Source organism: Rhinatrema bivittatum, chromosome 9, assembly GCF_901001135.1.
Source record: "Rhinatrema bivittatum chromosome 9, aRhiBiv1.1, whole genome shotgun sequence".
Lineage (NCBI taxonomy): Eukaryota > Metazoa > Chordata > Amphibia > Gymnophiona > Rhinatrematidae > Rhinatrema > Rhinatrema bivittatum.
In genome coordinates this window covers 37,439,654-37,462,705 of record NC_042623.1, presented here as the reverse complement: position 1 = coordinate 37,462,705, position 23,052 = coordinate 37,439,654, and the positions used below count along the sequence as shown (strand labels likewise).

Genomic DNA, 23,052 nt, shown 5'->3' with positions numbered 1-23,052 from the left:
AGCACACGGCACTACCTTAGTAGGAACTGCTGATTCAGAAGACTGACCCTGTAGAAATGTCTAATTTCTGGAAGAATTCTACGCAGGAAAAGGACAGGTCCATTTCAGGCTGACGTCCTGAGAGCTAATGTCTCCAGAGGATCCGGCCCATGGATCAATCAAGGGAGAGGACACCCCCGCCATGTCTCCCTCGATTCCATTATCCTCAGAACGAGGAGATGGATCATCGAAGGCAAAAACAGGAGGTGGTTAATCTCCTCGAGCATCCAGGCAGCGCTGACACAGCTTAAAGAAAGCTCCAGCTGAATGGCCCTGATGTAGAATGCAGCACAAATAGATAGGCACTTAGGGCTTCTTCACCGTGGGTGCCATGGCTGAATGTGTGTAAACCAAAAAAAGGCTTGCGCCTAGCTTACCCGCACATATAAGTCATGCCCAAGATGGATGTACAAAAAATGTGCTTCCAAGCACCCGTGCCTAGGCCAATTGAACTATGAAGCTTTCATAATAGAGTTTATAATCAGCACTTTCTCTTTATATAGGTCTTTAAAAATATCTATATTTAAACCATGTGCACATTTTTTAAGCATTCACATAAAATTCTCGACATATAATAAAGCTTACCTCTACCAGCAGATGGAGACAGAGCAAAGCTGACATCATGGTATATATACCCCTGCAGTGACATCAGCCCACCAGTATGCACTGCAAAAGCCAACTATGGACAAACTAACCAAACTTGATTAACAGATAACCATTCTGGTTCTCAGCCAACAGGAAAACACTGAGCTCAGACAAAGTGTAATAACAGTAGTCTAGGGACTGGATTGTCACTTAACAGTACTCCCTGGAACACATAGCCATGCAGGAGGACCATAGCACAACCATTTGGCAGCTAAAGGTGGGAAGGTGGATTCACCTGTCTATACTAAAGAAAAGGAAATTAGGTAAGTAGTAATTTCTCTTTTCTTAGCATTCAGACAGGTGAATCCAGAACCAGTGGGATATACTAAAGCTACTCCCAAACCATGGGAGGCAGCCTGCGGACCAGTCAAAACTGCATGTGTGAAGGCTGCTTCCTCCTGGGCCTGCACATTCAGGCAATAATGCCTGGGAAAGGTATGCAAGGAGGATCACATCACAGCTTGACAAATGTCAATGAGAGAAAACAATCTAACCTCCGCCCATGACACTGCCTGAGCTCTAGTGGAATGAGTCCTAACCTGACTAGGCAACGGCTGCTCATCATCCACATACGCGGCCGTTTCCCTGTCTAGCAACGACAGGGAAACGGACTGATTCAAGTGAAACTCAGAGATCACGTTTGGTAAAAAGGAAGGAATAGAACACAGTGGTATTGCCCCCAGAGTCACTCAAAGAAATGGTTCCCAACAAGACAAGGCCTGCAGTTTGGATACCCTACACGCTGAGCAAATTGCCACAGAAAACGCCGTTTTCAAGGTCAGTAACCTCAAGGAAAGGTTACACTTCGGTCAAAAAGTAGGACCTGCCAAAAAAAATCCAAAACTAGATTAAGACTCCACAAGGGCACTAGTAACCACAAGGGAGGATGAAGATGCTTCACTCCTTTCAAGAAACGGGCAATATCTTTTTCTTTTTTTTTAATTTAATTTTTATTGAACTTTTCATATTTTTACAGGATACAGAAAGACAGCATACAAGAGGATATTACAATCGTTTCTTATTAACCAACAACCAAGGATTCAACAAACTCCTTCTTTATACTAATACCTAAACATAAGGAAAAAACTTTGAGACATTACAGGTATTTCACTTAGAGCAGAGATTTAGGTAGTCATTAAAAACAACCTAGTTATCTCGTCATCTTCTAATTTTCTTTTTCCCAAACCTATGGGGTTCTCAAGAGTGGGAGTCCAAATATAATCTCAACTGTTCCGGGAAGTTAAAAACATACCTAGTGTTCTGATATAAAATCAGACAACGACAAGGAAACTTGAGTATAAACTTAGCCCCTCATTGAGTATAAACTTAGCCCCTCATTGAAATAAACTTCCTTCGTCGATGTTGAGTACTCCGGGCTAAGTCAGGGAATATTCTTATATTTTCACCATAGAAGTTTTGTTTTTGATTTCGGAAATACATCTTCAATACTGAGTCCCTTTCCATCAAAAACGCAAATTGCACAATCAAAGTAGCCCTAGATTTTATATTAACTTCGAATGATTTCTCCAATATATCTGTTAAATCTAAATTTATCTCAGATTGTTCTTCCAACTGCTGTTTCTCTTCTCCCTTTAAGGGGAGATAGTATATTCTTGAGATAGCCGGATCGCAGACTCCGAATACTTCAATATATTAATGAAATAGCTTCTAAACAGATCAATTGGAGAAATCAGATGGATCTTTGGGAAATTTAAAACCCTAAGTGTAAAATTCCTAATTTGATTCTCCAAAGATTCTATTTTATCCATACATATTTTATCAGATCTAATCAAATTAGATTGAATTTTCTCATTTTCCACAATTTTCCCTTCTATGATATTCACAGTTTCTTCCAGTTTCCCCACCTTTTGATTAATTACCCCATTTTGCTGTAATACATCCTGTATTTTTTCAGATAATTAATAGATTTTTGCATTAAGATTATCATATTTCCTATCTCTTCTAATGAAAATTTCTTTGAGGATAAAGATGTTACCTCTTTTGACATTATTATCTGAACACCTTCATCTCCCTTCCCCATAGTAGCCATCCCAACCTGGTTAGTAAATGTTACTTCTCCTGGTTCTCTGGAACCCACTCTTATGGGGCTCCCCAAGGATGCAGATATACTATCTGCCCCTCTCTGAGTACCAGGACTTGCAATTAATGATAATTGTTCTTGAAAATTGCCCTCATCCTTACCCAACGGTGGGGCAGGTTTTGCTGGGGCTCCGGGGCTCACCTCCTGCTCCAAGGTGATATCCCCTGTGACTCCTCCCGAAGCTAAAGATGACGTTCTTATGAAACAGTCTTCAATCCTCGGTTGACTCATACTTGCATTAGGCGTTGACGATATCTCTTTAACACGTGCCTTCCTTTTTGCATGTGGCATACTCAGAAAAAAACAATGGAAAACTATTAACTAATATAGAAAGGCAGTTCCAAGGAAGGAGACTGATCACAGAAGGATAACCAATAACAGTCAAAACTGTAATGTCTCTATGGCTGCAGGAAATATCAAAACTTACAGTTTCACTATAAATCCAAGTAATTATATACCTTTTAATTCTCCTCTGTGCTTCTCCGGGCTAAGCCGCGCACCAAAGTAATGTTCAGTGGCAGCGTTACAGACACAGCCGCGCCTCTTTTGTAGTCCCAAACTCCTCCCCCTGACCAGCCAGCCAGGGACCAGGGCAGAGAGGAAACGTGCACAGCTCACCGGCAGGAAGTAAAGGTAATGTTCAGCAGCAGCGTTGCAGACACAGCTGCACCTCTTTTGTAATCCCCAACTCCTCCTCCTGACCAGCCAGCCAGGGACCAGGGCAGAGAGGAAATGTGCACAGCTCACTGGCAGGAAGTAAAGGTAATGTTCAGCAGCAGCATTACAGAAACAGCCGTGCCTCTTTTGTAATCCCCAACTCCTCCCCCTGACCAGCCAGCCAGGGGCCAGGGCAGAGCGGAAACGTGCACAGCTCACTGGCAGGAAGTAAAGGTAATGTTCAGCAGCAGCCAGAAACGGGCAATATCTGGATGAACTGACAAGGTCCCACCATTCACCTGACCTCGGAAACAGGCAAGAGCCTCCATCTGCACCTTTAAGGAATTAAGGGCCAACCCTTTACTCAATCCATCCTGCAAAAATTCCAAAATGAGCAGGACTTTAACTAAACAAGGAAGAACTCCTCGATCTTCATACCAAGCCTCAAACCCCTACATAAGCTAAGGAAATGTAGAACTTTCTTGCTCTTAGCAAGGTGGCAATCACCACAGTAGAATATCCATGCTTTAGCAACAGAGCCCTCTCAAGGGCCATACTGTAAGACAAAATAGAGTTGGATCTTCGTGAAGAACAGGCTCCTCCTGTAGCAGGTCCTTATGCGCCAGAAACCGGAGGAGAGAGTCCAACAAGAGCCTTCGCAGATCTGCATACCACGGTCTCCTGGGCCAATATGGTAACACCAAAAGCACCATCCCCCTATGACTCTCAATCTTCTGAACCATTCTGCCCAACATAGGCCATGTAGGAAAAGCATACAGCAGCATGTCCTCCAGTCACTCCTGCACAATGGCATCGATGTCCAAGGTCTTTGGATCTCTCCTACAACTAAAGAATCTAGGAATCTTCACATTGTGAGAAGTTGCCATCAGATTCAGAAACAGAAGGCCCCAGCGATCCACTATCAGCTAAAATGCCTCGTTTGACAATTCCCATTCTCCTGGACCCAGACTGTCTGCTGAGAAAGTCTGCTCTTACATTATCTTTTCCTGCAATGTACAAGGCTGAGATCTCCTGAAGATGCACTTCCACCTATTTCATAAGTTGAGCTATTTCCTGCGACACTTTCTGGCTCTTGAGTCCTCCCTGCCAATTGATGTGAGCCAATGTTGTCACATTGTCCTACATCATCTGGAACACTCAACCCTGCAATCGGTCGCCAAGCCGCAAGCATGCCAACTGGATGGCATGGGCCTCCAACTGATTGATGCTCCACAAAGACTCTTCTATACTCCTGTGCCCTTGCGTTGTCAGCTTCTGAAAGTGAGCTCCCCAACTCTGGAGGCTCGAATTTGTTGAGAGTACTAGCCAGTCTGGTAATCTGGAAACTCTAAGGGAAACCCTTAGATGATCCTTTTGCAACCACCACTGCAGGTGAGTGAAGATCTCTACTGGCAGGTGAAGTCGAATCAAATAGTCCTGAGACTGTAGGCTCCAATGAGACAGCAGAGAGCACTGAAGAGGACGCATATGCGCCCTTGCGCACGGCACCACCTCCAGGGTCTCCACAATCAAGCAGAGTAGCTGTAGATAAGGCCATACTATAGGACGTATCATGTTCATCAACAGATGCCTCTGCACCATCAGCTTCTAAATGCGGTCCTCTCACAAGAACACCCTGCCCTGCTTCGTGTCAAACCTATACTCTAGTGGCTGAGATGGCTGAAGATTTCTCTTGGCCAAACTCACTACCCAACTATTTCCTGCAACAAGGAAGTCACCTTGCGTGACACCTGGAGGCTGTCTGTCTTACAGACTCTTGGCCTGAATCAGCCAATTGTCCAAGTATGGGTGTATTAGGATCCCATCATTTCTCAATTCCACTGCCACCACTACCATAACCTTGGAAAACGTTCTGGGCGTGGTGGCCAAACCAAAAGGAAGTGCTCAAAACTGATAATGGCATCCCAAAACTGCGAAACGTAGAAGCATTGATGCTCTAGCTGATGAAATATGTAGGTACGCCTCGGACAAATCCAGAGACATCAGAAACTCCCCCGAATGGACTGCCATTATCATCAAGCACAAGGTTGCCATGCGAAAACGAGTCACACGTAAATGACAGTTGACCCCCTTGAGATCCAGGATGGAGTGAAAAGTACCCTCCCTTCTTGGATACAAAGAAATACATGGAATATCTTGAGATGTGGGCACTGGCACCACAGCCCACAGACTGAGGAGTCTTAACAATGTACACTTCACTGCTTGTCTCTTCTGCGGAGAGAAGCAGGGAGAGACCATGAATATGTCCTGAGGAACACTGTGAAACTCCAGTGCATAGCCATCTCATATCACCTCCAGAACCCACTGGTCTGACACGATTTCAACCCAGCTCTGATAAACATGAGAGGTGATCCCCTATCTCCTGCTCCCAGGGGTGGGTCAGCATACTTTCATTGGGAGGCTCGGGGGACTCCACTACCTGAGCCTATGCCCTGTCTGGGCTGCCTGGAACGAAAAGACTGAGACCTACCCAAAAAGTTGAGCCCTCTGAAAGGCCGCTGCTCTATAGGGCTGAAATTGTTTGGATCCCTAGTACAACCTCTCATGCTGAAGAAGACTAGGTCTGTTTCTTATCCTCTGGCAACCGAGGAATTGGGGACTCACCCCAGTTATTGGCCATTTTCTCCAACTCACTCTTAAACAAGAGCAAGTCTTTAAAGGGCAGCTTCGTAGTCTTGGAGGTTGCAATGGCCAACCGATTTCTCAGCCTTAACTGACACCTGGCCCTATTCCCAAAGCTACCCCTCTAAATGAAGTGCAGACCAAATCACAGCCCACATCTGCCAAAAAGGCGGTTGTTGGTTCCATCACTGCCCTGACAGTCACACCAGATTCATCGACCTCCTGAGAAAGAAACAAACAGGAGCAAGCCACCAGGGAACAACAAGAAGCTATCTGAAAATTCCTTGCTACTGCTTCAAAGGCCTACAAAAGGATGGCCTCAATTCTCCTATCCTGAGCATCCTTCAAGGCCGGTCCAGGGTGTACAAACCTTCCAAGATTCATCCCCCTTTGAAATTAGGTTCCGGAGCACCCCACTCAAGATCAATTAATTCCTGAATGGCCTCCATAATAGGGAAGAAACATTAGGCTTTACGCAAAGAAATCAAAATGGGATCTTTCTTTGGCTCAGACATGGATTCAGCCTCAGACTCCCAGCATCTTCAATACCTAGGAAATCAGAGCCGGTAACTCATCTCTATGAAAGAACAGCAACATAGTTCTTATGGCTCCAATTCCAGAGGAATTTCCCCATCCTCTAGGGAGTAATGATTGGCTTCATCATCCGTGCCATCTGGGTCCCTATCGGGAAGACTGGCAGCCAATCTAGGCGTACCGTGATGCTTAACCGCAGGACCAGAAGTGCGGGATTTCACTGTCTGCAACTCTGATCTGTTAAGATTGGTTGGGGCAGAGGACTGCGCCTGAAGAAAAGTCTGCAGTCCTTGAAAAAATTCTATCCAAGAAAAAGCAGAGGGATCCATGCAAAAACAATGGGGGATCTGTCCTGTGACCACTGAACTACCTTCTCCCGCTGATGAACCAGTTAGGAGAGCTCCAATGTCAGGCAACCCTTCTGGTAGCTTTTTCCATTCCCTCACCAGGCTGAGAAGAACTGGGCTTAGTAAAATCAAACTGAGGCAATTTTCCCTGGGCCTCCAAACAGCGCTGACATAAGTTAGAGGGAACGCCAGGTTAGGATGCCCGAATATAGCAAGATGCCCGAATATAGCAAGATGCTTAGGCTTCTTTGCTATGGGTGCTATCATTCTGTCAATAAGCCCGAACTGAAGTCTGACAATAGTGCGCCCAAAATTTAGGAGTCCAAAAAATTAGGTGCTCAACACTGTGCCTCAATAAACGCACAACTGAGCTCCCCCAGAATGCTCAGATAGTGTGCGTAAAAAAGTGCATGTATGTGCCCGCATGCACAATTGGGTGCCCCGGTTGGTGCTCCTATGCGCCCAACACAATGCAGAGCTGGGCGCACAAACACGATCTGATGGAACTGAAGAGGGCAGTATTGGGCGGACAAAAATGTCGCTGCAGCCTACCATGTGGCGAACAAGACAAGCCTGAAAGTGAGGCTTAACCAAAAAGCTGCTCAACCCGCCAAGTTGCCCATGTCCCTCAAACTCCCACGGAGGCAGGAACGAACATCGAATCAATGCGCCGAGCATGGAGACTGGAGGAGGTAGGAATCACTACAAAAACTCCCCTCCTTCACTGATATTTTTTTTTAACTCTTTACCGGAGCTCAGCCCATCTAGGCGGAGTACAGAATTGGTCTCCGGCTGCGGGAGGAGGAGAAGGCATCTACCATCTCTGCACCTGCTGCCTTTCAGTTTTGTTTTTTTTTTTTTTTTACAGCTAAGTTTATGCCGGCTGAAAATCAGCTGCCAGACCAAGGATCTCATCTGAGGGAAGGGCCCAAAGATACCACTTCAGGAATTCTCGACTGAGGAAAGAGACCATAAGTTATCACCACAGTAGAGTGGGGCAAATTACATTTTCTTCTTTTTTCCTTTTAAAATTTAAAGAAATCCCCAGTAGGGAGATGCACGGTCCACCATCTGCTAGAGACAGAGAACACTGGCTCGCTGATGTCACTGCAAGGGTATATATACCATGATGTCAGCTTTGTCCATCTTCAACTGCTGGTAGGGGTGCATAACCCACTGGTTCTGGAGTCACCTGTCTAAAGGCTAAGAAACAGTTACATTGCTGCTGAAATAATGAGAATGAAAATTATAATTTAATCGTTATAATGAAGCGAGAACTCACCTTGGGTGAAATGTCCCATTGCAGCCTCAGTGGAGGTGGCAGAGTTGCATCCATCCCACCACAACAATGTCCATCGGGAGCATATTCCAGATCAAAGCATTCGGTTGCTAGCACAAACTGAAAGAGAGACAGCGCCAGGCAAGAGAGTTACAAAGGAACACAGAACTTGGGCCACTGCTCCATTCTATATACTGGGAAGGCTGACACTACCGGAATCACTACAGAAGGTACAGAGGTGTTGTGTGATGTGGGGGAATAAGTGAGGGGGATGCATTACGCAAGGGATGGCAGAGCATAAATAAAGCCTCTGCTCCATATGCTGCGATAGAAGAGTGGGGAAGGAGGGGGGGGGGGGGCAGTTATTCACAAGCTGCATGATGAAAGTGCACAGAGTACCAGAGATGGCTGCTGCATGATGGGAGGAGATATGATAGGAAGTAGACAGTACAAACATGGTTGAGAAGTAAAAAGCACTAGAGATGTTGGACAACTGCTGCCTGATGGGAGTACGAAAGTGGCTACTCTATGCTGCATGATGGACTGTTACATGACTGAAGTTAGCAGCCATCTCATTCCACCCTAAATGAGAAAACTGCATGAAATATAGGGGGTAACTGATCTGTGCTGCCTGAAGACAGAGAAGGGCAAACAGGGTGTGGCTCCTCCATGCTGGAATCAGTGGGCAACTGCTCTGGGGAAGACAGGGAGTAAAGGGCTGGCCCTATAGAGGACAATTTTCAAAGCCAACTTGTGTTAAATTGTTCTCCCTCAATGTGGCTATGTACATTTTAGCCACATTTAGAGGTGGCTTTCTGGAGGTGGATGGGAGGGTGGGAAATGGGTTTGTTTAGGGAAGAAAAATAATATGCAGAGATTCTATTTTCAAATCTATGCACGTTATTTTCAATGAAAAAAAAAGTGCCCACATAAATGTTCAATGTTTGTGGGTACTCTACTTGTGGCAAATTTCAAAGCAAAAGTGGGCATGGACAGTTTGAAAAGTATCCCCTTAATGGGAAAGAAGTAAAGAGAGGAAGCAGGAACCAAGGAAGGCATCTGCTCCATGCTATCACTTAGAAAGTTAGGGAGTGGCTACTTAGTATTGCCAAGGAATGACACAGTGTATACCATGGCAAGGTAGAGAGTAAAAGGGAAGGTTGGCCCAAGCATTGCAATGCAAAAGCAAGAAATACTATCATACATGATGCAGCCACCCACTGTAAGGATAGCAATACTGATCTCCTAGCTATTCCCCTTGCTTTTATTTCCTGGTCTACAACCTCAGCTCTCTCTTTAATCTCTCTTGCATGTATGCCTTCCTTTCACTTTTTATCAATTTCTCTTCCATATCTCTCTCATCCATCAAGCCTGTTGCCTTCCCTCTTCCTTATCCTTCCCTCTTTTTGTATCCCTCAGCTGTTGCCTTTTCTTTAACTTGCTCATCCTCCTCGTTTCTTACCATCCCCCTTATCACTTGCTTTCCTCACAGCTCTCTTTCCTTTCAAGCGATGACAAACAATGGGAACATCAGTCTAGGTGTGCTTGCCAATCATACACAGGTTCCCTTTCTTCCCATTCTCCCCTTTACGTCCATAGCCCTTGCTCCTATCCTCTCTTTACCTCCCAGAGGTGACCAATGACAGGAGCATCAGCCCAGGAGTGCTCTGCATTTAGACCCATCTTCCCATTTCGGAAAACGATGAGGTTGAAGGATTTATCGAACCACCTTAAACAAAAACACAGTATGAGAAACAGGAAGAACATTGGGAGTGGAAGAAGGGAAATAATAATAAAAGGAAGGGAAAAAGTAATACAGACTGTTTGAGAGATAAGGAAAAGGGGACGTGTATGTAAAAAAAAAAAAAAAAAAAGAAAAACGATGGAGGGTGTGGCAAAGTGTGGGAATGGAGGTAAAAATAAGTATCAACTCCTACCTGTCAAAGCACTTGCCATGCAGAAGGGACTTGGCATACAGACTCATGGACTCTGCGTTCCCCCGATCAAAACCTTGTGATTCATCATCTAGGGTCATGAAGAATGCTGCCCGTTCAATGGCGCTCAGTGAACTCCTGTTTGTTCCCTGACTGAAAAACTCAGCACGAGCCTTCGCCCATGGTATCCTAAAATAAAGAGTGGCAGAGCATGAGAAACCATTTCTACAGAACGTCAGTATCTTCACCATCAAGCTATGACAGCTTGAGATACCTACTGACCGATTATGGGGACAGCTTTCGCTCTCTGGGCTGGCTGGGGAAGCTGTGGAGGCAGCATTCAAAGCCTCTGGAGGAGCAGGAGTCCCAGCCATTATTCAATAACACCTACTGAATAGAAGCAGGGTGCTTACGTACAGGGTTCTGCAGAAAAGCAGCTTACCTGTAACAGGTGTTCTCCAAAGACAGCAGGATGTTAGTCCTCACAGATGGATGACATCAGATGCAGCCCGGCATGGAAAACGTTTGTCAAAGTTTCTAGAAACTTTGACACACTGAGCATGCCCAGCATGCCGCTAAACACATGTCCTAGCGGGGTCCCTCTTCAGTCTTGTAACAGAGTTCATGAAAAATAAAACAAAACGAGAGAAACCCAACTCTGTGGGGTGGCGGGTGGGTTTGGTGAAGACTAACATCCTGCTGTCCTTGGAGAACACTTGATACAGATAAGCACCTCTGCTTTCTCCAAGAAGCAGCAGGATGGTAGTCCTCAGACATATTGATTATGTAGCTACAGGCTGCTCTGAACACAGGCAGCAGAGAACAGGTGCCAATATGCACAACAACTAGAGCTGCTAGAACTGGGGGAGCAATCCTGCACCCAAGGAAATGGCCCAAGGCAGGAAGAGTTGGGTTTTCACAGCTGAAAAAGATTACGGAGGACCGACTGACCAAAATGACTGTCACATCATCCATCCTTGTCCAGACAATAATGAGAGGCAAACGTGGGGAGGGAACTCCAGGCTGCTGCCCTGCATATCTCTTGAATGGGGATGGCACACAAGTAACCACCGAAACCAACATGGCCCGAACGGAATGAGCCTTGACGCAACCTTCAAGCTGCAGGCCCGCTTGAGTGTAGGAAAAGAAAATACAGTCCGGTAGCCAATGGGATAAGGTCTGCTTGGACACTGCGACTCCCAACTTGTTTTTGTCGGAGGAGACAAAAAGCTGAGTGGACAGGCGGGGAGGTGCCATCTGTTCCAGGTAAAAGGCTGGGGCCCTTTTACAATCCAGAGTATGCAGTGCATGTTTACCCTGGTGAGTGTGCAGCCTTGGAAAAAAGGAAGGCAACACAACTTACTGATTAAGATGGAATTCCGTGACCACCTTCGGAAGGAACTTTGGATGCGTAAGCAAGATCATCTTATGACAAAACTTTGTATAAGAGGTGGTACGAAACCAGAGCCTGCAGCTCACTGACCCTGCGCGCTGAAGTAACCGCCACTAAGAAGATGACCTTCCAGCATAGGTACTTCAGATCGCAAGACTGCAGAGGATCACATGGAACTTTCATGAGCTGGGACAAGACTTCATAGAGGTCCCAGGAGACCACTGGGGGCCAAGTAAGAGGCTTAAGTTGCAACAAGTCTCGCATGAACTGCCCCATGAGTGGATGGGTGGAAATGGACGCACCATCCCTCTTGACAATGGATGCCTCCAACCTAGGTTGGGGGGCCCGTGTCAATGGCCTCCACACGCAAGGGGTGTGCTCGAAAGCCGAGGCGAGATGCTAGATAAACTTCCTGGAACTCTAGGCAATGCGGTATGCACTTTACGCATTCCAGGACTGCCTGTCCAACAAGGTCGTCTTGTTCCAGATGGGCAACCAAGTGGCCATGTGGTACGTGAACAAACAGGGGGCACAGGTTCTTATTTCCTCTGCCAAGAGGCAGCACATATTTGGGCCTGGGCCCTGTCACGTTCCATTCTCCTGCGTGCCATCTACCTGGCAGGGATAGAGAATGTGGTGACAGTCCGCCTCAGGGCCTGTTGCACTAGATAGGTGGCATCCGTTTTTCTGTTGACCAGAGCCACTGAACCTGAGTATTCCCAGAGTTGGTAGAGGAGGTATAAGAGGACCTCATGTACAGGGATGGCCATTACCTCCTTAAGGACATTCACGAACTGGAGGACCTCCAACATCTTATGGCGGGCATCCTCTTCAGTTAAAAGCTGGAAGGGGAAGGTTTCCGCCATCGGCCACACAAAGCTCGCGAAGAATAAGTCCTCAGGAGGTGAGCGCCGTCTCTCACCTGGCGGAGAAGGTTCTGACAGAAGTTCCTTGGAGACCTCCGAGGAATGCTCAGAGGAAGCATCTTCCCATGGGTCACAAGGGGCCGCCTCCTCACCACTAAACTGCCTGGGTCGAGGAGAGAGGCCAAAACCCAGAGTACAGGGCATGGGCACCAATGGTCGGTGAGGTAGAAAAGACAGCGATGGCACCAACATCGAGGGCACCGGGATCTGCGATGGACGCTGGGGCACCGGGAGGCCCAATGGACTGGGGACAGAGGATGGGATCCGGCAACGGCGGTGATCCCCATGGAAATGGGCGCAGAATGCATCTTCCTCTTCAGAGGAGCATGGAATTGGGATCTAGACGAAGGGAGGCACTGGTGGTGGACAGGGCACCGGGGGGGGGGGGGGGGGGGGGGGGGGGGCCACTGGCATGGGCTGCATTGGTAAGGCACAGAGCAGTACATCCAGCCTTTCCAGCAGAGGCGCCAACATGGAGGGCACCGGATCCAATGCTGGTATGGGGGCCAGCATTGGTGGCTGCTGGAGACCCCAAAGGGCATTTAGCACTGCCTGTTGAACCACGCGGTCCAACTCCTCTCTGAATGCGGGTGCGGACAAGACCAATCCTGGAATAGGAGGCAGGCTGGGTGTCATTGGAGCATCCACGGGGGTCCTCAGAGGCTCGGTGCCCGGCACCAATATCGGTAAGGAATGCCCTGGGCTCCCGGGTTTGGAGGAGGATGGGGCCTCCTCCCTTCAGGGCCTCTTCAGAGGGAGGTCGGCTGAGGCCGCACCGGTGTCTGTGCTGGCACTGGATGGTGCCGTCCGTCGGTGCTGGTGCTTCCCACGGTGCTCGGCCTAGCTCTTCATCCGGTACCGAGGAAGACGATCCAGAAGCCTTCGAACGTCTCAATGCCGGTGAGGGGCTATCTCCTGCCCCATGATCAACACGGCAGGGTACTGAAGGAGAAAGTCCCGAGTCAGATTGATCCTTGTGACTCAATGTCCCCGGTACCAGAGTTGATGGAGCCAATTGTTTGGAACCAAACAAGTGTTCCATTTTGTCCAGGCGGGCATGCCGGCCTTTGGGGGGGTCATCTGAGTACAGCTGGGACACCGATGGACATCGTGGGAAGGCCCGAGACACAGGACGCAGACGTTGTGTGGGTCCATGATGGATAGTCTGCGGACCCTCAGGGCACTTCCTAAAACCAGTTGCCACTGAAAAAAGCACGGCGTGTGGTCGGTGGTCATCGGCCACCGGGGGTAGACACTTGGAAATAGATGCCGGAGGAATCGATTCATTATGGGGGACCCTGAGGCAGGGGAAAAAAAAATACCGAAGCAAAAAACGTCAAATTCTTTTGTGAGGAAAAAGTCAAACAGAGCTCCACAAACTACGAGGCAACAGCACTGCAGAAAAAAGGAGACTGAAGGGGGTCCCCGTATGGCTACGGGGTTAGTTGAATGCTGGACAGTATTCTGTGACGGGCTCCATCTGATGTCACCCATCTGTGACTGCTACCATCCTGCTTGCCTTGGGAGAATGCAATTTGTACCCCTGCCTCATGATGGACAGGACTGGGGGAGGCTGGTACCCTGGGGTAAGGGTTGGCTGGCTCAAACCCCCTGGTTACCAGTCAAAATCCCGTGATGGGGTTTAAGGGTGGGGCAGGAGTCTGACGGGGCGAACAAGGTTGCCGAGCCCTCAGTCTTGCCGGTGCCCGCTGAAGTCTTGATCTAGAGGCCGGTGGGTAGTACATGTGTAGCCGGGTAAAAGGGCCATCTTGAATACTGTCTGGGAGGCTTTTTGCTGGAGGGCTGGGTGTCTGAAGTGCTGGCTGACTACTGTTGAAGGGATTCATGAGAGTCCTTCAGTTGGGCCACAGTCTCTAATCTAGTCTCTGAAAAAGGTTCTCCCCTGTACAGGGTAGATCTACCAGATGGTCCTGCACTTCAGGGCGCAGGTTGGAGGCAAGCAGCCAAGCCATACAACAAGCCCCAATGCCTGCTGCGGCAACTCATAGCTATCTCAAACACATCACACACAGAGCAAATCTCGTGTTTAGCACAGTCCAGGCCCTGCTGACCTATTTTCTGGAAGTCCTCCTGAAATTGTTGTGGGAGGCGTTCCCCCAACATTTGGGCTTATTTCTGGAGTATTGCCCCATATAGAGTTGATAGCAAGCAATCCTGGCTGCTAACATTGAGCTCTGGAACACCCGATGTCCGAGAGCATCCACAGCTCTGTGCTCACAGCCCAGGGGGGCCGAGGCATGAGTCTGAAGTCTCTTTGTCTTCCTTAGGGCTGATTCCACCACCGACTGGTGAGGAAGCTGTCTGCATTCAAACCCGGTGGTGGGCTGGACCAGATAAACTGGAAGACTGACACGGTCCACAGGAAGAATGGAGATGGGATGTTCCCAGAATCGGACAACTGGCTCCTTAAAGATTTCATGTACTGGAACAGCCACCACCTTCCTTAGGAGCATCAAGAAACTGCATGATCTCCAACATCTTCTGATGAGAATCCTGTTCTGTTAATAGCTGGAAAGGCACCAACTCTGCCATGGCCTTAACAAACCCAGCAAAAGAAAGATCCTCGAGGGGATTTCTGCCTCTCCTCCAGTGGAGAGGGTTCAGAAGGGAAGTCCTCCGATTCCTCAATGGAGGAAAGATGCTTCCCCAAGGACCATAGGGGGCTTCCCCTTCACTTTGAATGTCCGGAGTCACAGGGATGGAGCTCCTACCTGAGCCCTAAGCCTCGAGCCAGAGGACCGAAGGGACACCGGCGGACCCGAAGACGGTACCAAGGGCACTGGTGGGATCCTGGGCCGCATGGGCACAGATGGATCCACCGGCATCGGGAGCACCAGGGGCATCGAAGGCCCTGAGAGCATCGGTCCCGATGGCCCCAAGAGTGCCAGAGGTTGTCGGCGTGCCATGCATGGTCGAGGCACTGTTGACCCCAATGGACCTTCCTTGTCTGAGTCGCCGTTCACCAGAATGGGGACCAGTGGCTGCAGCAATGATGTTCCCTTCAATAGCAAAGGGGTACGGGGCAATGGAGCTGGCTATGTCGGTAAGAGACACAGAGTAGCAGATCCAGTCGCTCCAAGAGAGGCGCAAACACCAATGGAGTCTGCTCTTGCAGCTGTGGTGGCCCTGGCGGAACTGGAGGCTCGATGCCCTGTAGGGCCCTGCCGACTGCCAACTACACGCGACACTAACTCCTCCTCAAAAGCTGCCGAGGACAGGACAGCTCGAGGAGGTGGCGGCAGCGGAATCAGATCGACCCCGGATTCACGGGATGGAACCAAACCTTCCACTGGTATTGGCAGGGACTGCCGAGAGTTCTTAGGGGGACCGGAGGGTATCACACCTCCTCCACACGAGACTGCTTCGGGGAAGGCACTGATGCAGTCAATGCCTTCCTGTGGTCTGACTTCAATCAGGATGACTGGTGTCTGTATTTCCTAGACTTTTCCCAGTGCTCACCTCTGTCCTTCCCCGGAACAGATGGCAACAGAGAGGAACCTGACCTGGATTGCGAGGATATTGACCTTGCTGGGTCCCCTACCCCTACCTCGGGATTGAGGATCAGTAGTGAAGGGGACACCAAAGGGGGGGGGGGGGGGGGGGTCAATGCCGAGACTCCCTTCCCTTGCGGTGTAGAAGTCCTGGACACTGATGATGGACCCAATTTTTTGGCGCCGAACAGCTTTTCCATTTTGTCTAGACATGCCCGATGGTCCTTCGGAGTCATCTTGGCACAAAGATCGCAAACAGGGACATCGTGCAACGCCCCCCCGGGCAAAGGACACAGACCTTGTGGGTGTCTGTGATGGACATGGTCCAGAGGCAGTGGTGAAAACTGGACGATACCATGTCTAAAAGAATGCAGTGCACTGAGAGGCGACACTGAGAGGCGACTCTGTCATTAATCGACTGTGAAGTACCACAAAACTTACCGAAAGCGATTGGCAAAAAAAGCCTGAAAGCGCAGAGGAACCTGACGTAGCACAGGAAGGAAGAAAAAGCGTGATTTCTTACAGAAAAAGCGCAAGCTCCTCAGCCATAAGGCTTCAGCTTCGCGGAAAGAGAGAGACTGAAGAGGGACCCTGTGTGGACAGCAGCATGCTGGGCATGCTCAGTGAGTATGTCAAAGTTTCTAGAAAGTTTCTAGAAACTGACAAAACTTTTCCGTGCCGGGCTCCATCTGATGATGTCACCCATGTGTGAGAGCTACCATCCTGCTTGTCCTTGGAGAAGCCGTAGTTTGTGGCTCCCAACTAGGGACCATCACTGCAATGGCTGAGGAAGGGAAGGTTATAAAAAAAAAAAAAAAAAAAAAAAAGGGGGGGGGAAATACCCTGAGTAGTTGCAAATGAAGACCCAAGCCTCTGTGGTCCAAAAGAGGCCAGTTTCAACTGAGATGGAAGCCCACAAGAGGAAGAAACTATTAAAAATTCAATAATAATAAAATAGGAACCAATGTAGCTTATTACAATAGAGAGCCAAAAAAAAAAAAAAGACTCCATTTAAACTACTGAAAGTGGAGAAAACAGGGGAATCACTCAAAAACTCAAAAGGAGTGTGACACTTACAGCAAAATGAAAATCTACCCTATAGAGTTTTCCCACTACATAAATAAGTGGTTTAGGAACTGTACAGATCCCGTTAGCAGTGACAAAAAAAAAAACAAAACATGAAAATCATGGTGAAATAAATATATGCCTTCATATTAACCATATTTATGACATTGCAGAAGCGTTTGTCAGTTTAAAATGTAGTATCTAGCTAGGTACTCCAAAATTGTGCTGAAAAATCTATACATGCATATTTTCCAATGTTCAGTTTGTCCCTGAACATTCATTAGGGTCTTAGAATAAACTCAGTTTCCAATTTAAATGGACACAGGCATTTTATATGCCCATTTGGCTCATTTCAGTCCATAGCCACATCCGAGTAGTTATAGCATGGCATTCACACTGGGATTGCTATGGTTCTTGATACTAGTATCACATATCAATCCCTATGATGTTCATAAAACGTCTGTGTTTACATTTTGCTGGCTAAAAAAAATAGATACATACAGTTTCTGAACATATATTTTTTTTTTATGTAATTGAGTGCATGGTTAGATAATTTTTTTTACCGGTAGTTCCTTATAAATATTTAGATTTGTTTACTCAACTTTCCCAGCCCAAGCTCAAAGCAAGTTACAATCAGGTACATGAGGATCAATTATTGTGGTATGGACAGACAGAAGAAATATGATTTTATTTTTAGTTAAAAAATAATAATTAAAAAACCCAATATCCATGTCATAAAATATGACTCAGCATAGGACAAGCATGAACTTTACTGGAGACCAAAAAAGGGAAAAACCTCAACTGCATTAAGGTTAATAAAAGCAGCAATTCCAACTGTCAATTATCCAAAGGGAAATGACCTTTTCTACAGGCAGCTCTGAGAGCTTTTGGCCTACACCCTAAGGGGTAGATTTTCAGAGCCCTGCTCGCCTAAATCCGCCCAAAACCGGGCGGATTTACACGAGCAGGGCCCTGCGCGCCGGTGAGCCTATTTTACATAGGCTCACCGGCGCGCGCACAACCCCGGGACTCGCGTAAGTCCCGGGGTTTTCGGAGTGGGCGTGTCGGGAGGCGTGTCGGGGGGCGGGGCCGGATTGCGCGGCGTTTCGGGGGCGTGCCGGCAGCGTTTTGGGGGCGGGTACGGGGGCGTGGCTACGCCCCGGGGCGGTCCGGGGGCGTGGCCTCGCCCTCCGTACCCGCCCCCAGGTCGCGGCCCGGCGCGCAGGGGTCCCGCTCGCGCGCGGGGATTTACGCCTCCCTCTGGGAGGCGTAAATCCCCCGACAAAGGTAGGATCGGGGTTTAGACAGGGCCGGGCGGGTGGGTTAGGTAGGGGAAGGGAGGGGAAGGTGAGGGGAGGGCAAAGGAAAGTTCCCTTCTAGGCCGCTCCGATTTCGGAGCGGCCTAGGAGGGAACGGGGGTAGGCTGCGCGGCTCGGCGCGCGCAGGCTATACGAAATCGATAGCCTTGCGCGCGCCGATCCAGGATTTTAGCCGATACGCGCGACTATGCGCGTATCTACTAAAATCCAGCGTACTTTTGTTTGCGCCTGGAGCGCAAACAAAAGTAGGCTGTTCGCGCTCGTTTGAAAATCTACCCCTAATATTCTTCAATGGGCAGAAAGCACAGATGACACACTTAATGCAAGAATTAGGATCAATCCAGTGCACTTTGATTACATGGAAGATGGCATGGTTCCCATGTGACGAAAGGTTAAAGAGGTTAGGGCTGTTCAGCTTGGAGAAGAGACAGCCAAGGGGGGATATAATGGAGGTCTACAAAATCATGAGAGGACTAGAACACGTAAATGCGAATCAGTTATTTACTCTTTCACATAATAGAAGGACTATGGGGCACTCCATGAAGGTAGCAAGTGGCACATTTAAAACAAATCAGAGAAAATTATTTATTCAGTGCACAATTAAGTTCTGGAATTCATTGCCAGAGGATGTGATTAAGGCAGTTTGTTTAGCTGGGTTTCAAAAAAATGTTTGGTTAACTCCCTGGAGGAGGAGGAGAAAGAGAAATTACTAGTTACCAGATCAAACTGACAGCCCTTTGAGCCAGACGCTGCTCAACCAATCTTCACCTCAGGAGCTGCCTCAGAATTAAACCATTCTCCCCCTCCCCGAGAGCTAAGTTCAACTAGCAGAAGAACCACGAGTCTTTCACTACAGGAGCTGCCCAGGAAAAGGAAAAATCCTCTTCAATTCAGCTTACCAGGCCTTCGTTAGCAGCATGGGATGCACGTCTACCATGTGCTAGAGACAGAATACTAGAAGGCTGAGATTAGCACAGATGCCTATAAAGTAGCGACATCAGCAAACCTGTCGATCTGTCTCCATCTGCTGGTCAGTGGGCATAACCCATGCATCTGGACTGATCTGACTGAATGAGGAGACAAAGGCCTTTTACTGCTCCGTACATGACTTCAACCCCCAATATATTCTTCTTTACACCAGATTTTGAGCCATATTTATATTTACATATTTATAGCCTGCCTATAGCAAACCTGTCATGCTAGGCAGGTTATAGCATATTAGAAACAATTAGTTTAACATCATTGAGGCAAACTAAAAACAATTTAGATTACAAGATTTTGAAGTTGTCAATATGGGAAAGCTTTTCCTTTCTTTTTCCATGAACAGGTAACACTTCTGAAAAGGCAATTGTCTTCGCATGCTAATGTGTAGACAAAAGCCCCCACAAACCTAAGACTTCTGGAAACAATGTTCTCTTTAACAGAGTTGTGAACCATGTCAGCTGTCACTGAAAACAAAATTAGCAACCTTAGATTCTGAAGCATTACTTAAATATCTGCTTTCTATTTGCATACCTATCTCCAGCAGTGAGTGCTGCCAGCATGTTCTCTGCAGTTAGTGGGCACGATGGATCATCCAAAATCCTCTGAAACTGCATCTCCAGGTCCCGGGGTTGTAGTAGCTCCCCACGATGGTAAAGCCAGACTTTGTAGAAGCGACCCCTATGGTACACCACCACATGCCTACTGTCAGTCAGGTGCTGCACGAAATCTGTACAAGAGCAGAAAAGACTCCACTCAACTTATTGTCTGTTGGACTCAAGGCAGCCTAGAAATCATACATAGGTGGGGTTATAACAGTAATTACAGCTTCTTGAGCTGTCTGATCTGAGCAAGAAGTAAGGCAAACCAGCTTTTATTATTCTTCAGATTGTCTTTCTAAAGCTCACTACGATGTAAGGAGAAAGCAGAGTTGCTTACCTGTAACAAGTGTTCTCCGAGGACAGCAGGGTGCCAGTCCTCATACACAAAACTGGCACAGAAAACTTACGTCAAAGTTCCGAGAACTTTGACTGAGCCTCTCTGAGCATGATCAGCATGCCATTACACTACGTGCCAACACAGGGGTCCCTTCATTCTCATAATATAGAATTCAGGAATAACCCATGAAGTGAAAACCTAATTCCATGGGGAGACGGGTGGATTTTGTGAGGACTGGCATCCTGCTGTCCTCTGAGAACACCTTTTACAGGTAAGCAACTCTACTTTCTCTGAGGACAAGCAGGATGGCAGTCCTCACACACAGGGATGAATCCCTAGCTACAGGTTGCCCCCAACAAAAAGGGAACAAACAAAACACCAAAACCAGTGCCACAGGCACAACAAACAATTTTGTTTAACAAGGGGGTCAGCCTGAAAAATAAAACGGGCCCTAGGCAGGAACGGAATTGGATTCTAAACCTCAAACAAGTTCTGAAGACTGACTGGCCAAAACCTGCTGTTGTGTCAGTCATCCCCTATCCAGACAATAATGCGATGTGAATGTGTGGAGAGAAGTCCATGTCGCAGCTCTACAGATCTCCTCCATAGGAACTGCTCGCAAGTGGGCCACCGACACTGCCAAGGTTCAAAAGAGTGAGTCTTAACATGATCTCCAAGATGCAATCCCATCTGAGCAAAATAGGAGATGCAGTCTACTAGCCAACTGAAAAACATCTGCTTGGCAATGGCGAACCTAGCCTGTTCTGGTCAAAAGAAACAAAAAGCTGGGTGGACTGTCTATGGGCTTCTATCTGCTCCAGACAGAAAACCAAGGCTCTTTTGCAGTCTAAAATGTGCAGAGCTTGTTCACCTTGGTGCAAATGGGGCCTTAGAAAGAATGTTGGCAAGACGATGGACTAGTTAAGATGGAAGACTGACACCACCTTAGGCAGAAACTTAGGGTACATACGCAAGACCACCCTGTCATGAAAAAACTTAGTGCAAGGTGAATAGAAACATAGAAATGATGGCAGAAAAGGCCCAAATGGTCCATCCAGTCTGCCCAGCAAGATTATGGGAGTATCTGCGGTCCATACAAGTCACCCCTATGCTTATCAGTTTCCCACACCGTCAAAATCAGGGCCCTTGTTGGTTGCTGTGTGTGTCCAATTCCTTGTTACCTCTTGCTGTTGAAGCAGAGAGAAATGTTGGCGAAGCATCAAAAGAATGAGGCTTATTGGTTAATGGTTGTAATAGCCGCATCAGCAAGTTACCCCATTCTTGTTTTACCAGGATGTAAAATTCAATGTCCTTGTTTTTTGCTGTCTGAATCAAATTCCCCTTTTCCTCCTGCTGTTGAAGTGAAGAGCAATGATGGAGTTGCATCAACAGTATGAAGGCTTATTGGTTAAGAGTAGTAATTGCCACACCAGCAAGTTACCCCCATGCACTCTTTTCTTCATTCTCATTCTCTACCCTTTAGGGATCCACAGGATTTGAACCAGGAATTGAAATTATCTAAATGGCATAGCTTCTCATTTCCCTTTCCAGGAACAGGTAATACTTCCTAAAAGGCAACAGTCTTTGCAGTGTGTCTTATCTTTCTTAGATGTTGGAATTTTTTTTGGATTACATAGATACAATTTCTGTTGAGGTCATTGATCCCCATATGGATAACACTGATATCAAAGTTCCTACTTTCGTCTTCAATGACTTGGACTATTTGGTTTGCATTTCTACTAGCTGAGGATCCTGGAAGGCACTTATCTGTTGTGTCGTCATTAAAATGTGCTCCCAAATTGGTTCCTCTGATGACCATATCTCCCAGCAGAAGCAGCTTTCTTTTATGACATCTGATTCTGTTGAATGGCTTCTGGGTGCATTGAGTGACACCACTTTTAGAAATCACTTCAAAATTTATTGCTGAGGCTTCTTCATTCTCCAATGCAGAAAATGCATTTTGTAGGGGTAACTTTGGGGGAGAGTGTGTGTCTCATCATCACAGGCCTTATTCTTACAGAACCCACTGTTATCCACTTACTCCTGGGTTTTTTAATACTGGATGTCCAACATCTCTGCAGGAGTGGAGGTTGATGCACAGGATGCTGTAAAGTTGGGGAAGGTGGGTGTCTGTTACATGTCTTGTTCTACCAAAGCCCACTGTAAACCATTTTTTCTTGGGATTCTGTAATCTCTGTGGGAGATGGGAGAGACATACTGGATGGTTCAAGAAAAGGTAGGTTAATGGAAACCTGGACAATTCCTCCCTTTGATGAAGCAGCTCCATTTTAACTGCAGACAGCTGAAGGGAAAAGGGATAACCTTTGATTCTCTAAAGGATAGGCTTCGGGACATAAGCACTATAACTGTTGCATTGAATGAAAGACAATTTTAAATTATCACCAATTCCTAAAATAATATAGATAAGGTAATAAAATTCAAGAACTAGCAAAGATTTTTAGTAGATATCTGAAGTAAAAACTAAAAGTATTAATGTTATCCAGTGAAGATTAATAGGTAGAGACCCTGGATGCTGAAGTGATCGCCACCAAAAATATATGATCGTCCAGGTCAGGTACTTCAGGTCACAGGAATACAGTGGCTTGAAAGGAGATTTAATCAGCTGGGCTAGCACTACAATGAGGTCTCAGTACACAGCAAGAGGTCTTAGGGGAGGCTTCAATTGATGCAGATCTCATATGAACTGTATAACTATATGCCACACAGAGATGGGTTTA

At 47.2% G+C, this 23,052-nt stretch overlaps 1 protein-coding gene across 5 annotated transcripts in view; it reads right to left on the bottom strand.

Moving 5' to 3' along the window:
* CPT1B (carnitine palmitoyltransferase 1B) overlaps positions 1-23,052 on the bottom strand; it is a 162,973-nt gene that overhangs the window by 41,288 nt on the left and 98,633 nt on the right. For all 5 annotated transcript variants that reach the window (XM_029615240.1, XM_029615241.1, XM_029615239.1 and 2 more), the window contains 4 exons: positions 19,910-20,105; positions 10,183-10,368; positions 9,869-9,974; positions 8,249-8,365 (listed from right to left, as the gene is read on the bottom strand). In XM_029615240.1, coding sequence (XP_029471100.1) covers positions 8,249-8,365; positions 9,869-9,974; positions 10,183-10,368; positions 19,910-20,105 — 605 coding nt within the window. The remainder of the gene's footprint in view (positions 1-8,248; positions 8,366-9,868; positions 9,975-10,182; positions 10,369-19,909; positions 20,106-23,052) is intronic.